The sequence below is a fragment of the Myotis yumanensis genome, unplaced genomic scaffold (genome assembly GCF_028538775.1).
Source record: "Myotis yumanensis isolate MYYU_CA2020_CCGP unplaced genomic scaffold, mMyoYum1.0.hap1 SCAF_18, whole genome shotgun sequence".
NCBI classification, from domain to species: Eukaryota; Metazoa; Chordata; class Mammalia; order Chiroptera; family Vespertilionidae; genus Myotis; species Myotis yumanensis.
In genome coordinates, this window is record NW_027223769.1 from 22,936,557 (window position 1) to 22,953,052 (window position 16,496).

At 55.4% G+C, this 16,496-nt stretch overlaps 1 protein-coding gene across 1 annotated transcript in view; it reads left to right on the forward strand.

Annotated features, from left to right (window-relative positions):
* Positions 1–16,496, forward strand: part of FA2H (fatty acid 2-hydroxylase) — a 46,827-nt gene that overhangs the window by 27,878 nt on the left and 2,453 nt on the right. The window contains exons 2-6 of the mRNA XM_070398388.1: positions 576–668; positions 9,885–10,027; positions 10,625–10,731; positions 14,179–14,351; positions 15,765–16,017. Of these exons, the coding sequence (XP_070254489.1) occupies positions 576–668; positions 9,885–10,027; positions 10,625–10,731; positions 14,179–14,351; positions 15,765–16,017 (769 nt within the window). The remainder of the gene's footprint in view (positions 1–575; positions 669–9,884; positions 10,028–10,624; positions 10,732–14,178; positions 14,352–15,764; positions 16,018–16,496) is intronic.

Below are 16,496 nucleotides of genomic sequence, written 5' to 3' on the forward strand. Positions count from 1 at the left end.
ATTTGGGCACTCCTCTGCCAGTTTCGCCGTGTGTGGCCACTGACCCACACATGGGAGTTCCTGGAGGGACCGTCTCCCTCGCTCTCGGCTGCCCCTCCTTCCTGTGGGCACATGGACCTAGCTGGCCCAGCCTGTGACCCATGGGCTCTGTGGAATTGCCAGGGAGGGTAGTCACTGGGCGTGCTTTCCTGTGACTCCCTCTGCCTGACACCTGCCACGGACAGGAGGGAGGATGGCAGGGACCTCCTTGCCCAGAACACTCCACTAATAGCTCATTTTCCTACAGTCTCTCTGCTGCTGCTCCCCACCCTCATCCCCACCCCCACCCCCGGATCTTTCTGCCTCTTGTTTTTGCAGAAAATTTTTTTTTAAAGGAGAAGAAAAATGCAGAGAATAATACCACGCACATCATTGTCTACCCGTGTTCAAAATGTTCTCAATATCCTTGGTCTCCGTCCACCCTGCCCCACCGTAGGCTCTCACCACTCCTGGCTGCCTGAACGTGGGGCAGCTGAGCTCTCTGCCCTCACCCACTGTGAGTCATCACCTAATCGCCGCGTCCCTCCTCTCTCCAGGGTTCCATGGAGAACGGGGCTGCAGTCTCTGCGGACACGCAGAAGACAGACCCAGCGATGGAGCCAAAGCTCAAAGTGGTAGACTGGGACAAGGTAACTGGCACAAGATGGGGTGGAATGGTGATCGGGGGCTCCCATGGCCGAGGAGAGGGTGTGTGCAGCCAAAGGCTGTAGTTATTTGTGATGTTTGCCCAGAAAGATGAGGCTGGAAAGCAGATGCCCTCTGCGTACAAGCATCGCCTGGGTAGCACGTGTGACCAAGGCTGTGACGGGTGCAGGAGAACTGTGCCTGAGGAGGTTTGTGCAGAGCCAAGCCCAAGCACCCGTGGGAGGGTCCCCATGGGCCCCTGACACCGAGAAGGGCACAGTGCAGGGTCGGCAGGCCCAGACAGCCAGCTTGACCAGTGCCCAGGCAGAGCTGCCCAGGCACCAGCAATCACTCGCAAGGGTCACCGGGGGCCCTGCTGTGGCAGCGGGGGCAGAGCGAACTACCTGCAGTGTTCGTCTGCAGAGCCCGACACCAAACCTGGCTTGGTGTTCAGAGGCCAGCATCTCGGGGGGGTTAGGCAGGCCCCCTTTGTTGGTCCCAGGTGGAAGGAACCTCTCCATGTGTGTGTGTTTGGGGGCGGGGGGGTGGGGCCGGGGGAGAGAAGCAGCGTGGCCTGGGGGCCCTGGAGGGAACCAGATGTAGGAGCCATTTCCCTCCAGCCTAGGTCATAGGACGGACCCAATGTCATTTTGCCATTTCTTCCTGAAAAAGACACAAGTGGGTTATCCATACGTGTCCCTGCCTGTGTTGGACCCCAGGTGAGAGACAAGCAGGACAGGCCCCTGAGCCAGGCAGCTCACAATCTGGTGGGAGGACAGACCCTCCCCGACCCTGTCAACAGTTAGTACAACTTGGGGAGTTTCGAGAAGCATGCCCAAGGGACACAGGTGAGCAGAGGAAAGGCGGGGCCTCCGGAAAGCTTACTGTTTGCCGGGCCCCTTGGGCCAGGACTCCTGAGGCCCTGACTCCAGGAACTCGGGGATGGTGTCTGTCACAGGGGAATTGCACCGCCTTTGAGGGAGCCGTCAGCCCACAGCAAGGACATGCGTGTGTGCTCTGTGGGAAGGGCTGGGACAGGTTGTTCCATGCCCATCCCCTTCCAGGGGCATGTAACCAAAAGGGAAAGAAGACCGGGGAGGAGAAGGCTAGCCGGACCCGACAGCAGGCCCCCAGGGAGCTTGCCGGAACCTGGTGGGCTGGCTCTGAGCCCCAGGTTGGCCACGAGTGCTCAGTGCCCAGGCCAGGGCTGAGGCTGGGGGTCTTGCTACAAACGGCTGACTTCTCTGGAAGTTTGGGGACTTAGGCTGGTTCTGCATGTGGACAGGACGGAGGGGAAGATGGCCAGCTTGAATGGTACAGAGACCCCAAAGCTGTGGAGTCAGGACCTCGCCCTGGGAGAGGAGGAGCTTCAGAGGGAGATGAGGAGGGTGGGGCTGAGGGCAGGACAGAGAAGGCGCTGCGGCAGTCAGCTCAGGGCTCAAGGCCAGGGGGCGGGACTAAAAGGAGCCATGAAGAGGGATCCTTGGCACCAGCATCTGTGGGCTTGGAAAGAAAATACTTTACCGAGGGAACTGACCAGGGTTGGTTAAGTATCCTGCTGCGGGGAAGGAGCCTCCCAGTCAACCTGGGCTGCAGGTCCAAGGCTGACCCCAGCCCCGTCACTGCATGGGGGTTTGGGTGGGTGGGGATCAGGGCCACCAAGGCCTGTTCCACCATCACCTGTGCCCCGACCTGAGCTGAGCGGATGAGGGTGCCTTCCCTCCCCCTCCTCCCCCAGGGCCTGCTCCTGGCTCCTTGCCAGCATGTTCAGACAGGTCACGCCTGACTCACCTTCCCGGCCTCTGTCATTCTTCCACACAACCTTCTGTCTTCCTCCCCTCTGGGCTGAGAGAGAGGGGGACAAGGGCTGGACCTAGAGAGGGTAAGGAGAACCACCCTAGCAAGGAGCTCCCAGTCCCCCCAAGAGACCCAGCCTGGGGAGCTGGGCTTCCCAGGAAGAGGGAACAGTGCTTTCCTTGCCTTTTTTTTTACTCATCTACCTCTAGGGCAAAGGGATTTGCCAAAGTTAACCCTTCCTGTTTTGCATTCAAGGGGAGCCCCTCTGGGCACTGCTGAGGAAGGGAGCCTTGGGCTCCCATGGCCACGCCTCCCCTAGGAGGTGGGACAGGGTGGGACAGGGTGGGCCATGCTGGAAAGAGCCAGGGGACCTGGGGTGCTGGGGCACAGGGAGGAGGTACAGCAGAAGGGCCAGGAAACCAGCCCAGGGGCCCCCCACCCTGCTTAGAGGTGTGGTATACTCTGATTTTCAGGTTCTGCATAGAAGGTTATTGGAACCATTTCTTTTTTAAAAATATATTTTTTATTGATTTCAGAGAGGAAGGGAGAGGGAGAGAGAGAGAAAAAAAAATCAATAATGAGAATCATTGATCAGCTGCCTCCTGCACACCCCCTACTGGGGATCGAGCCCACAACCTGGTGGGGAATCGAACCCTGATCTCCTGGTTCATGGGTCGAAGCTGAACCACTGAGCCACATCAGTTGGGCTGTTAGCACCATTTCTAAGCCACCCCTCCGATCACTCAGGCAGGCAGGATCCAGGCTTCCTTGTGGGATGAGAATCCAGGTTCTAGCCCCTCACCCTGCACTACAGCCCACACGTCTCCCCTTCCGGAGCCCAGCCTGCCTGGGGCTTGCCCAGTACAGGTGGCAGGAGCTTCCCACTGTTCCCGCTCTGGACACACCCGTCCCTTTTGTCCCACCCGCTCTTCTCACTGCCTCACTGTGTCGGGCACAGAGACCTCCCCTGGCAGCCTCCTCCATCTGCCCACTTTGGGGGCCAGCTTTCTGATGCCAATGAAACGGGTGTGATTTAAAGTGCTGGCAGAAGTCCCTGCGCCAATCCCTCTGGGCAGCAGAGTTGGGGCCGAATGAACATTTCTTTTACTGAGCTCTTTCCGTGTGCCCGACACTGCAGGCCGAGCACTTTAAACTTACGATCCAGTTATCTAATTTAATCCTGAAGAGATAAGATCTTCAGATCCCGATTTAACAATGAGGAGGAGCTTCGGTCTCCTGCCCAAAGTCACTCTGCGGGTACATTTAGCACAGCCAGTGCTTGCGGCTGAGCCCCTCCCCTGCGGGTGCCCCTCCACGGGTCCTGCCCACCTTGAGGCCTGTGCTTGGGAGAGAGGGTGGCAGAGGGAGGGAGGAGGCTGAGCAGGTCCCCGGAGGGAATTGTCTCCAAAGCTTTGCACATCCTCTTCCCCATCCCGCCCCTCAGGCTAAGCCAGCCTCCAGCAGAACCCGCCCGCCCTCCACTGGGTGGAAGCCACTTTCTTCCCTTAAGAGACAGGTAGACTCATCAGGCCAGGTGTGTCACAGAGCAAAATGCAGCCGTGGGCTCTCAAAGTCCCCTTGCCATATGCCATTCCTTAGCATCGGGCTGCTCCAGGTGTCCCCGGAGCCTGGCAGATGTTGATATTGGCCGCTTGGGTGAACCTTTTGGGACCCTCAGTTAAGTCGCTTCTCAGGAAAATAGCCCCTGGATCTGCACAAGGGCCCTCTTGGCCTGCCCACCTCTGGGCAGCCCTGGCTCACCTCCAGCATCACCCCTCCATGTCACCTTGGCCTCCTTTCTCCCCTTGACCTGCCCCAGAGAGATGCCCGTCTACCTGGCTGCCCGGAGGGATCCACAGCGAACTCCCCAAGGCTGTCCTTGCTGGGCCAGGGTCTTGAGTTTTCTCCCTGTTTGCTCCCTGTTCTAGAGACCCTGGCCCCTCTGCCAAAGAGCTCAGGAGTGCTCAAAAAATACCGCCCCCCCCCCCCCCCGCCTCCCCCAGGGAGAAACCAGGCAGGAGGGCTGGGCACCGCTCTCTGGTCCTGCGAGGGCGGTGGACGGGGCAGGCTCAAGTCGGAGATGCCACTGGGTGACCATAGGCAGCTATGTTCTGTCTCTCCCTCAGCAAGTGGGAGGAAGTTATTCCCCTCCCTACAGTGTGGGGTTGTCAGGAGGACCCAGAAAAGGGTACACAGGGTATCAGAAAGCGAACGGCCAGTGCAAGACCAGCCCACTTCTCTTTAGGGCTGGGGGATGGGGGGGTGCGGCTGGGGGCGGGGAGTGGGGCGGCAGAGCCACTTTGCTGTTCTGTCCCAAGCACTGAGGTCACACTGGCATTCTGCATGGTACGTGGCGATCCTCCCTCGAAGGGGGCTTTGACCCCTTCACCCCCTGCTCCCGGCCACTCTCAGCTCCCTGAACCCTCACAGGGGGAGCCTGAGGCCTCCTCCCAGCTACCCCATCGCCTGGGTACAGGGAGGAGGATGCTGGTCCAGAACCGCCCCTGTAAACTTGAACATAGGCAAGGAGCCACCTCTGCAAGGCCACCACGGGCCCCCGTGGACCCCCACACTGAACACCCCTGCTGGGTCCCTCACAGCCTCTGTGCTGGCTGACTTTCACCGCAGGGTCCTGAGCCAGCTGACAGGCCTGCTGGTTCTGGGTTACGATGCACTGAGGTGCAGGTCCCACCTTCAGCACCTGCAGCTGAGCGTCTGACCTGTCTCCTCATCTGTAAAGTGGGGTCATTGCAGGCCCTAGTTCTCCGCATCACGGCTCACAAAGGAGAGTGGCCGTGAAGTCTGAGCCCAGGGGGCTGTGACCAGGATGCAGGACACTGTGTCCTGGGATTCCTGTCCAGCTCCTTGTCCTCACTCCCCTCCCCATCAACCCCCACAGGTTGGAAGCCCATCGCAGCCTTCCTGGCTCAGAAAGCTGCCCCGGAGCTGTGAGCTCTGGGGTCTGGGCGGGCATTTCTCTAAACAATTGCCTCAGCCTGCGACTGTGGTCGTGGGAGGCGCTGCTGGCACAGAGCAGCTGCCCCCTCTCCCTGCATGTTCCCCTGCTGCAGAGCAGTGGGTACCAGCTCCTGCTCCTGCGCTGGGGCTGCCCTTGGAAAGAGCTCTGTGCCACCTGGCTCCGTGCTGTCCAGGAGGAGGGGCACCTGGGAAAGGGGGAGAGCGAAGGAGATCCCCTCCCCAGCCTGGCAGCACGCATGCCCTTCCACCCACCCTCTGGGCGGCAGGCTGCCCTTTCCCCCTGCCTGGCCCTGCTGCAGCTGCATTCCTGGCATAGCCGGGAGAGGCCGAGGCCCTCCCCCTCCCTCCGGGGCAGGGACAGAGCTGGGTGGGGGAGGGGAATGGGACACACACAGTTGGCACTAGGTGCTTTAGCCAAACTCTCCCTGGACTTGCATGTGTTTTGGGGGACCCAGCCTATTGCTTGGGGTCTAGCAGTTCACCAAAAGACCCCTCACCCTCACCTATGCAGTCCCGCTTTAGCTGGGCAACCCTGAGTGAATCGCTTGCCTTCTCTGAGCAACAGGTTCCACAGCTGTGTAAAGGAAGATTTGCTATTGTGAGGTTTGCTATGGAAGCCCCCAAATGGCTGAGAACTGGAGGTGTGCCCTATTCAGAACCCCACCCTCCCCAACCTGACCTCCTGCAGAGGCTGTCAGACCTTTGTGGATGCCTTTGATGCCTCCCCAGCCCCCCAAGCCTTAGGAAGTAGGGGTGGGAAGAAGGCAGGACCAGGCATCAACTTGGGAGGAAGAGAGCCATTTGTGGGAGGGTTAACCAAGGGGTCCTCTGCGAGGAAGTGAAATTTACCCCGAGACCCTCCCCACTCATGGGATCTGAGCTGTCGTTTTTTGCATCCTCCCTTCCCCTGATGAGTTTCCAGCCAGCCGCCACGTTGGAAATGACCAGCAAGTGAGAGATGTTGAGCATATTAGCACCCCGCTGAGACTTCCTCTTCAATAATCAGAACTGGAAGAGAATTGAGAAAAGACACCCATCAGTATTTGTACCACCTAAAGCGGGCTGAGCACACAGTGAACGCCCCAGCTCCTGGGAGACTGTGTGGAAGGGAAGGGGAGAAAGGGGGCTCCCACTTCAGGGCCAACCAACCCCCTCCCAAGAATCACGTAAGCACCCTGGGCCTCAGTGTCCCCATCCATAAAATGGGGAAGAGTCAGTAGGTGGACTTCTCTACTTACATGGAAGCTCATTTTACTTCCCCTGGAATAGTGGGCTGAGGCTACCATGATAGAAGTACAGGTGTTGGCCTTTGGGGACTGAGGGAGATGTTTGCAGAGTAAGAGTGAGCCTTCCGGGGAGTCCTCCAGGGTGGTGCTTTAGCCCTCGGAGTGCGGTGGCCCTTCCTGGGCACCAAGGAGCGCTAGCTCACAGAAGTGCACCAGGGGCTAGACACGGAGCCTGGGTATGAGGCCCTCCAAGGCCAGCGAGCTGGTCAGAAGCAGCCTCCGGACCAACGCTACACTGCGAGTCCGCCATTTGTATGGTGACTGCCTACTGGTCTGTTCACGGAGGATCCAAAGTCATGTACAAAGGTCAGATGGGCAATAGGGCATCAACTGAAAGACCCTGTGTTCCAAGGGGCTGCGGGCCCAGGGGTGGTGCTGGCTCTGTTCCCATCACCCCTGTATACAAACGCTTCTTCAGCAATCTAGCTTCAGCTCTCTACACCTGCTCTGTCCTCCCGTTCTGTTTCCCTCACAGGAGGGTGGAAGTTCCAGGCTGGAGTCCCTGTTTGCTGCCTGCCTAGACATTTTTCCTGGGTCTCAACTGAATCAAGTTTATGAATCCTATGCTGTTTCTACTTTCTATAAAATAAGGGCAAATTGAATCAACAGGTGAAAATTTGCCCAAACCATAGCAAGGCTCAGAGAGAGGCCTGACTGGCCACACGCACCCCTGTTCAATAGCTGGAAGCATTCATTGTCTAAGGCAGTTAATTCGAATGAAGTGTACAAATGAAAACCAGGCATGGAGTGCCATGTGTGACATACAAAAGTAGAACATACGAAAACCTGGGTTTTCATTTGAGAAAGATGGTAATAAGTTAAGGATGCGTATGATCATTTGTAGAGTAACAATGGGGGGGGGCACAAAAGGGCATAGCTAAAAAGTCAATAGAGGAGATAATATAGAATATTTTTAAATACTTCATTAATACAAACAAGGCAAAAAAAGAATAGAGGAGACAAACAGAAAACAAATAGCAAAATGGTGGTACTGCCGCAACATTAAATAAAAATGGATTAAACACTTCAAATAAAAGGCAGAGATTGACTAGATTAAAAAAAAAAAAAGCAAGACCCAAGAGATGCACGTTAAATGTAAAGATGTACATAGTTTGAAAGTAAGAGGTTGGTGGGGGGGATAAGGACACATATGTAATACCTTAATCAATAATAATTTAAAAAAAGGTAAAAGAATGGGGAAAGATAGACCGTGCCAAGCAAGCATAAGAAAGCCTGGTGTGGCTCTATTAAGATTCAGGACGAGGAGTATTACCAGGGACCAAGATGGCTGCTTCCCAATGATTACGGGGCCAATTCATCAAACAGACATACCTGGGTAACCTGGGGCAAGTTCCTCTGCTTCAGTCTCCCCTTCTTCAAGATGACAGTAATGACAGTACTTGCCTAGTTAGAGGTATGTTGAAGATCAAATAATTAGGTGTTTAGAATCATGCCTGCATGTAACAGTTGCTCTGAGTGTTCGCTCTCCATGGTGTTGCAATTGGGGCAAAACCTCAAATTCTCCCCATGACCCTGGCCTCCCTTCTTTTGAGGTGGGGCTCTGTAGGCTGCATAAGATAATGTGTAAACACAGAGCAATAGCTGGTTCCTCCAGTTTTTTGTGTGTGTTTTTTCCTGGTGGTGGTGGTGGTGGTGCTGGGTATGTGTGTGTAGAGACCTGAGGCAGAGGAATGGAAGGAATGAGACAGCAGCCACCCAGTAAATCCATTTCCTGCTAGACCCAGGGGAAAAAGTCAAGGAGATGTGGGGACTGGAGAAAGTCAAGCGACTCAGTGGGGCTTGGGTGGCTGCCTTGTTTCATGGGTGCTGGATGGGATGCTTCTGGGCTGACCAGAGTCCTCTTCCAGCCTGGGAAGCAGGGAGACAGCCAGCACCCTGGAACTGCCAAGTTCACATAACAGGAAACCACAACCATCTTTGGGCCTTTTCCTCTAGTTGCAGGCACAGAGAGACCGCTCAGTGACCTGCCCTGTTTGCTCAAGAGCCCTACATCCCCGCTCCAAGGCTGTGATGGCAGGGCTAGCTTCGCCTCCAGCGGGGCTGAAAGCTTTGGTGGGGCGGCCTGTGCAAGGATGAGAGTCCAGCCGCGGACGAGGAAGGCAGGTGGCGGAATCACGGTTGACTCTTTCTTCCGGGCTCGGGGCTCCTCCTCCGTGCATCTCCTTCTCCTCTCCTTTTCTTCCCTGACACCACCCCCTTCTCACCCGCAGTAGCCATCTAACTCCCTGGTACTGGAGATCTGTTGACATCCACTATGTGCCAAACACAGAACATATTCTGCCCTCTCTCTCTTACGGGTGGTGGGCACATCGGCTTTAGGACAAGAGAGCTGAGGGGCTCTGAGAGGCCCAGGATCCCAGAGCTGATAAATGGCAGAGCCAGGCTTTGAAAGTGGCCCCTCGCTACAACATCACTGTCCTTTACTGGTTTTGGTTTCCTGATTTTGGTTCAGATTAATCTACAATACATTGACTCATCATAAATCTTCAGGGGCTTCCCATTGCCTAGAACTGCAGCTTCCAAACTTGTTGATCTTACATCCCTATAAGTAAAACATTCAGAGCATATTTTCCATTATATTTCCATTTTAGTTATGTATAAGTTATTTGCATGTGCTAATGTACTAGTAAATGATGTGCATTGCCCAGGCCAACACCAAGAAGAAAGCCTCTGGTAGAGGAGAAAGGACTTGTTTCATTCCCAGCACAGAATGTATTGGCTCCTGTACTTACAGTGTCCTGGGAAGGCCTTCAAGCTTCAGGCATAGATGAATCTGGGTGCTCACGTGTCATCACCTGGATTTGGTGTCTTTAGATCCCGGATTGGCCACCTTCTGGATTAACTGAGTCCTCAGGCAGGCTCATGCCCGCCAACTTAGCCACTCCAGCAGGAAGAGAGAGTGTCTGATGGCTTATTGCGCCAGCTTAGGTCATGAGCCTGTCCTGGATCTCATTTCTCTGGCCAGGAGCTGAGATGAGTGGCTTGGTTAAGTCCTGAATCACTAAAGCGAGAGGGCAGGTAACCTTATACCGACCACATGAGGTAAAGGATGGTGACTGTGATACTATAACCAGGAGACGGGAGCATGAATGTGTGCAGGTATGAATATCAAGTGTCCACTGACTTTGTCTCCTGCAGGACCTGGTTGACTGGCAGAAGCCCCTACTGTGGCAGGTCGGCCACTTGGGCGAGAAGTACGATGAGTGGGTCCACCAGCCGGTGACCAGGCCCATCCGCCTCTTCTACTCAGACTTCATCGAGGCCCTCACCAAGACTGTCTGGTGAGCCCCGCACTGAGCCCGTGGTGGGCTGTCCCTCTCTTCTGATGGTATCAGGCAGATACAATAGGGGAGGGGCATTCTCCCCCAATCCGAGCCCAGAGCTGTTCTGTAAGCTCTCCGGGATAGTGGAACATGCCGTAGGTATAATCCATTCCTATGCGTGGTTTGTTCATTGAGTGAGTGACACACCGACATACAGCCAGAAACCACTCTGAATGCCACCCCTGTTCTATTCCAGATTCCTACGAAGGGTTTCCAGCCTCTAATGCCCATGGGAACAATTTTGCCTGCAATTAGCTCCTTTGCCACAAGAGGTCAGCATCTATTCAGCTGCACAGAGTCTGTAGCCACAGGGACACAGTTCTTTTCTGCCAATAACTCATTTCAGAGACTCACGCAGATAGACTCACGGCCTTCCTTCTGTTTTCTCCTTCCCACCCGCCCCAGCAGTGCCCCTTTGACCCCAGGTCTCCACATGCTGTCTACACGTGCTTTGGTACCATGTCATCCCCCCTCTAGTCAAGAGGTGTGTTGGGAAAGCTGGCCCCGGCGAGCCCCTGAGCATGTCTGTCTCTCACCCTGGTGGCCCTCCTGCAGGTACAGCGTCCCCGTCATCTGGATGCCCCTGATGCTGTACCTCAGTTGGTCCCACTACCGAACCCTCGCCCAGGGCGATGTCCGACTCTTCGCTTCCTTCACCACAGGTAACGCTGGTCCCTTCCTGGTCTGCTCCCATGGCTCCTGGAGGTGGGAGACCTTGGTGTTCCTTTCGGCACTAGGTTTCTGCAAAGACAGAACCCAAAACCATATCACAAACATTGTGAAGTGAGACCTTTCTGTAGAAATAGTCTTCCAAAGAAAAATGTTGTCAGACTCCCTCAGCCCCAATCCTGAATGGATTATAAGAAGAAGAAAAAAAGAGGAGGAAGAGGTGGAAGAGGAGGAGGAGGAGGAGGAAGAGGAGGAAGAAGAGGAGGAGGAGGAGGAGAACAGCAATGCATTAGCAGAAACTAAATAAAATCATTTGTCAGGAGACAGCAATAAAGAGGTTTATCACTGAGTCTAATACTAGAAAAGGTATGATCTGGGATTGTCAAGAAACTAAATGAAATCATTCACCACGTGGCACAGCTGAGAGCTAGACTCAGAATGGCCTGTGAACACAGCACAGCTTAGAACCTGGAAGAGAAAGATCTGGGAATGTCCTGCAGTGTGTCCTGAGCAAAGGCCCAGGCAGCAGAACCCCTGACTCGGAGTCACAGCCCCACTAACCTCTAATGAGCACTTTCTACGTGCCAAGCCTGCTGTCTTCCAGGGACCATCTTGGTTAACCCTCCCAACAGCCTCATGAGAAAGGGACTATCATCCTGCCCTTTCGAGGTGAGGAAACGGAGCCTCAGAGAAGTCGGACAAGCGACTCGGGGTCATGTGGCTAGGATGTAGATGCCAGGTGTCCCCCAGCTTCAGGGATCAGGGGACAGAGAGCAGGGCTGCCAATGAGCCTAGGGGACTGAGTCTCTCAGGACAGCCATGGGTTTGGGTGTGGCCACTTCTGTCAGCCTGCCTCCCAAGCTTGCCGCCTCCCTTGGGCCTCCAGGTCCATGCCGCCTGCCCTGGTGGTCTGATGTCCTAGCACAGCCTGCCTCAGGGCGGTGGCGGGAGGCTCAGATGGAGGCCAGTGAGGGTTCAGGCAGGAGAAGGGTACTGGGGTAGCTCAGGTGGGCTTTCCTTTCCCGACCACGTGTAATGTTCCTGACTCTGAGCCCTTGGAGCGCCCCCTCTCTGCCAGATGCAGGCTCCTTCTGCCCTCACTCTGAGCTTCTCTCCTGCCCACGGCTCCTGGGAGTGGCAAGCAGAGGACCTGAATGGTGTAGATGAGAGGGGCCATCGCTGCCATAGAGATGGGAGCCTCCGTTTTCCTGCCTGGACCAGGATGTGGTAGGGGATGAACAAGATGCAGGACGTTCCCCGGAGCCCAGAGCTGCTCCCGGTCACCAAGGGTTAACACACACGCCCCGAGAGCCAAGGCTACCCTTTTCTGCCCACGCTGAATAGCTCAGGCACAGCACAGGGCTTGTTGCTCAGAAAGCCTGCTCGCTGAATCGCCCACTGTCCGCCCAGGGCTCCCCTAACAATCAGCAACAGTGGCAGGGCCGCCGGGGCTGGCGGCCGGAGGGGGAAGGGGCTGCCGGAGCCTTGGCCCAGGTCCCTCTGCAGGATTCCTCTAGAGATGCCACTCGGTACCAGCTCCGGGGCAGATGCGCCAACAGGGATGATGCTGGGGTGAGGGAGTGGGCGGAGACTTGACCTATAGGAGGAGGCTCCTCTGCAAGACAGGGAGGGTGATCTGAGGGCTTGGTCAGAACTGCAGGCCTCCACAGAGAGCTGAGATGTGCTGTTTAATAAAGGTCCAGTGTAGAGCCCGTGACCATGATGGCAGTGTAAGATATGTGTCCACAGGCCTCCCTTACCTCCCTGCTCGCCAGGCAAGGCAGAGAAAGTAAGAGCCACCGAGCTAGGCCCACACAGCTGCTGGGCAAGGGGAGCACTAGCATCCATCCGTGCAGAAGAGTCAGGGAGCCGAGAAGCAGTGGAGGCTGAGCAGAGCCACCAGCTCACGGCTGAAATTCCTAGACGTGTGCATGAATGTGTTTGGAAAAGCAGAGGGGTTCTGCAGTTCAGGATGTGCCCATGTGCAGTGCCTGGAAGCAGGTTAAGTGAGTGCTAGGCCAGAACCACATGGCATGCTGGGTGGGCATGGGGGCCTCCATGAGGATTGTGTGGGGGGAGCCCAAATAAGGTCAAGGCAAAAGTCTGTGGCCTCCCCCTCTCTCCTTCCCTTCCTTCCACTCTCTCTAAAAGTCAATGGGAAAAATACCGGGGGGTGAGGATTAACAACAACAACAAAGAAATGAACAAAATGGAGAAAGGAGATAAGAGCCTCAAGGACTGCGGGCTGGCATGAGAGGGTGGGTGTTGGGAACCTCACACTGGACAGTTACATCTCCAGTCTTCTCACCTCCGTGCTAACCATCTTCAGTTTTTTTCACATCGTCCCCATAGGCTATGATTTCAAGTCGTGCCCATTGAAATTTCTCTGTGTGTTTTCCTGTCCCTCTTGCTCTCCAGTCCCTGGTGGTTCACATTTTCCATCAATGACTGCCCAGCTCTCCTGGCTTAATTGGGATCATTCTTCCCTCTCCCCCATGCCACCAAGGCAAGGGGTCTTAGCCATCTGGACTTAGTTACAGCAAAACATCACGGACCGGGTGACTTATAAACAGCAGAATGTGTTGCTCCCAGATCTAGAAGCTGGGAGCTCAGATCAGGGTGCCAGCCTGGTCAGGTAAGGGTCCTCTTCCAGGTCATAGACTTCTTGTGTCCTCACATGGACAAAAGCGACAGGGAGCTCTGTGGGCCCTCTTTATTTCTTTTTTCTTTTTATCCTCAACCAGGATATGCTTAGAGAGAAGAAGAGAGAGAGAGAGAGAGAGAGAGAGAGAGAGAGAGAGAGAGAGAAACATTGATGTGAGAGAGAGACATTGATTGGTTGCCTCCCATACATGCCCTGACCAGGTCGAACCCACAACCCAGGTATGTGCCCTGACTGGGGATTGAACCAGCAACATACCTTTCAGCACACAGGATGATGCTCAACCAACTGAGCCACTCCAGCCGGGCTGTGGGCCCTCTTTTATAAGGGCACTAATCCTATTCGTGAGGGCTTCACCCTCATGAGCTAATCACCTTCCAAAGGCTCCACCTCTTAATACCATTACTTTGGGGGTTAGCTTTCAACATAAAAATTTTGAAGAGACACATTCAGATCGTAGTATCAGGCCCATGTCCATCACCGGCCACAGCTGCTCCTCTTAGTCCCCGTAAGGAAGATCTCAGATCTCTGGTCAGTGACCCCACTGTTCCCTGAGAGGACCCCTCCAAGGCCAGCATAGGTCCTCACGGCCTCCTTCCCATTTGGACCCAAGAGCCCCAGCAGTGTGGCCTGACCCCATAGCTGCTGGACAGAGGCCTGCCGGTTCCCAAGGTGATGGGGGCGGGGGGTGGGGGTGAGATGGGCGTCTAGAGCCGCCAGGCATTGTTGCCTGCTGGGGCCATCCGCCCTGACCTTCCTCTCTCTTGCCGCCCTGCAGAGTACTCGGTAGCCATGCCTAAGTCCGTGTTCCCGGGCCTCTTCGTGCTGGGGATGCTCCTCTGGAGCCTAACAGAGTACCTCCTCCACCGCTTCCTGTTCCACATGAAGCCCCCCAGCAACAGCTATTACCTCATCACGCTGCACTTCATCATGCACGGCCAGCACCACAAGGTGAGCGGGGCGGGCTCCCACCCGGGGCCTTGCAGCTCTCCCCGATTCACAGGAGCCGCCCCTCTCTCTGGGAGTCAGGGGCTGGGAACAAGGGACATCAGGGCATTTGCTGTTGCTCGGAGGAAGGACTGGGGCCTAACCTGAACCGGGTGTGGACAGAGTGAGCGTGTGTGTCCGTGCCGTCATTACTGACACCGGGCACTCTGCAGGTACCTTCCGTGGACCGTCTTTAACCCTCACAGCAACTCGTTCTTTCACTCAACGAGTGTTCACCGCGTGCTCGCTCTGCGCCAGGCACTGCTGTAGACACCACTGAACAAAAGAGTCAACAACCACTGCCCGTGTGGAGCTTCCTTCTTCCCGTTCCACAGAGCAGCCAACGGGCTTAGGGAAATTAGGGAACTAGGAACTCGCCCAAGGCCACACCTGTCACTGCCAGGATCTTGTGCCTCCTTCTGTGGATTCCAGAGTCTGTGCTCCTGACCACCCACCACACTGGGGCTCTTCAAGGCCAATATCATGGCCCCGGTGGCAGGGACTGGAAGCCAGGTCTGCCCAGAGGAAGTTGCATCCCACTGTCCCTACCCCGTGCTTTTCTCAACCTATCCCAGGTGCCCATCTCTCTCTCCTTCTCTCCCTCCCTCCCAGAGCTGGCTCTCCAGCATACTGCTGGTCCTGCTGCTCCTGGTCTGCGGGAGAGAGACCCTCATCGGCATATCGCTCTATGACTGCTGCCTGCTCTCTCCCTTTTCTTCCAGCCCAGAGAGGGTCTGTCTTTCTCAGAATCCTCACCATCAGTTACTAAAATCTTACCTCTGTGCCAGGCCTTTGGCTTTTAAAGCTCCAGAGCCTAAGGCCTATTTCTCTTGTTGTTAAATGTGACAACAGCCCCTTGGAACAAAGAAGAGCCCCCGTTAGGAAGAAGGGTGGGGAGAAAGTATGCGAACACTTCCGGCATCACCCCACCATGTGAATCCACATTAGCCTCCGTCGTCGGCATGTTGCCCTCCCAGACAGCATCAGGCCCTGGTCTAAGTGCCCCACCTGGTCATCGGAGGTGGGGCTCCTCTCTAGCATCTAACAAATTCCAGAGCCAAAGTGGCCCCTTGAACATAAAGCGGGACTCGAAACCGTGAACATCCTGCCCAGCCACATCCACCCCCGTGTTCCTGCGCAGTGTTCCAGGTCCTAGCCTGGCTTGGAAACCGGGAACAGGACAGTCTCTCTAGGACTCTCCGGCATAGTGGCCTGCCTTCCCCAAAGCCGCTGAGAGTGCCAAGTCGACCCATGATAATCACTGCCCCTCCCTGGGACAGCGGCGCTGCTCCGCCCCATGCTCCGTGGGGAAGTCTCTGTTGTGGCTACAGGCAGGCCCCCAGCTGCATTCTGACACCTGAGCCTCTCCATCCACAGGCACCCTTCGACGAGTCCCGCCTGGTCTTCCCCCCTGCGCCAGCTTCGCTGGTGATTGCCTTCTTCTACACAGCCTTGCAGCTCCTCCTGCCCGAGGCGGTGGGGGGCACTGTGTTTGCGGGCGGCCTTCTGGGCTACGTCCTCTACGACATGACCCATTACTACTTGCACTTCGGCTCACCGCACAAGGGCTCCTACCTGTACAGCATGAAGGCCCACCACGTCAAGCATCACTTTGCACATCAGAAGTCAGGTAAGGCTCAGCCAACACCTCCCAGTCTCACTCATTTCATCAATTGCTTATTTGACAGCTACCACTAAGCCCCTACCAAGGGCCAGGCACTGTTCTGGGTTCTGGGGATCCACAGACAGCAAGGCAAGCCTGGGGCTCCCATCCTTCTCTCTGGTGTGGGGGGCAGAGCAGAGACAAACAAGGAAATCACTCAATAGTAAAAGATCACTTCAGACAACAATGAGTGCCACAAAGAAAGTAAAGCAAGATGATGTTAGAGTAACCATATAAGTCAGGGGAGGGGTCCAGCTCTGTCTAATAAAATATGCAAGTCACAGATGTAATTTTTAAATTTCTAGTGGCCACATGAGCCAGTAAAAATACATGGATGAAATTAATTTTAATAGCATATTTTATGAAGCCAAATACAACCACAACATTATCATGTCAACTTTTACTCAATGTAAAATATTGTTAATGAGATATTTTACTTTTTTTTT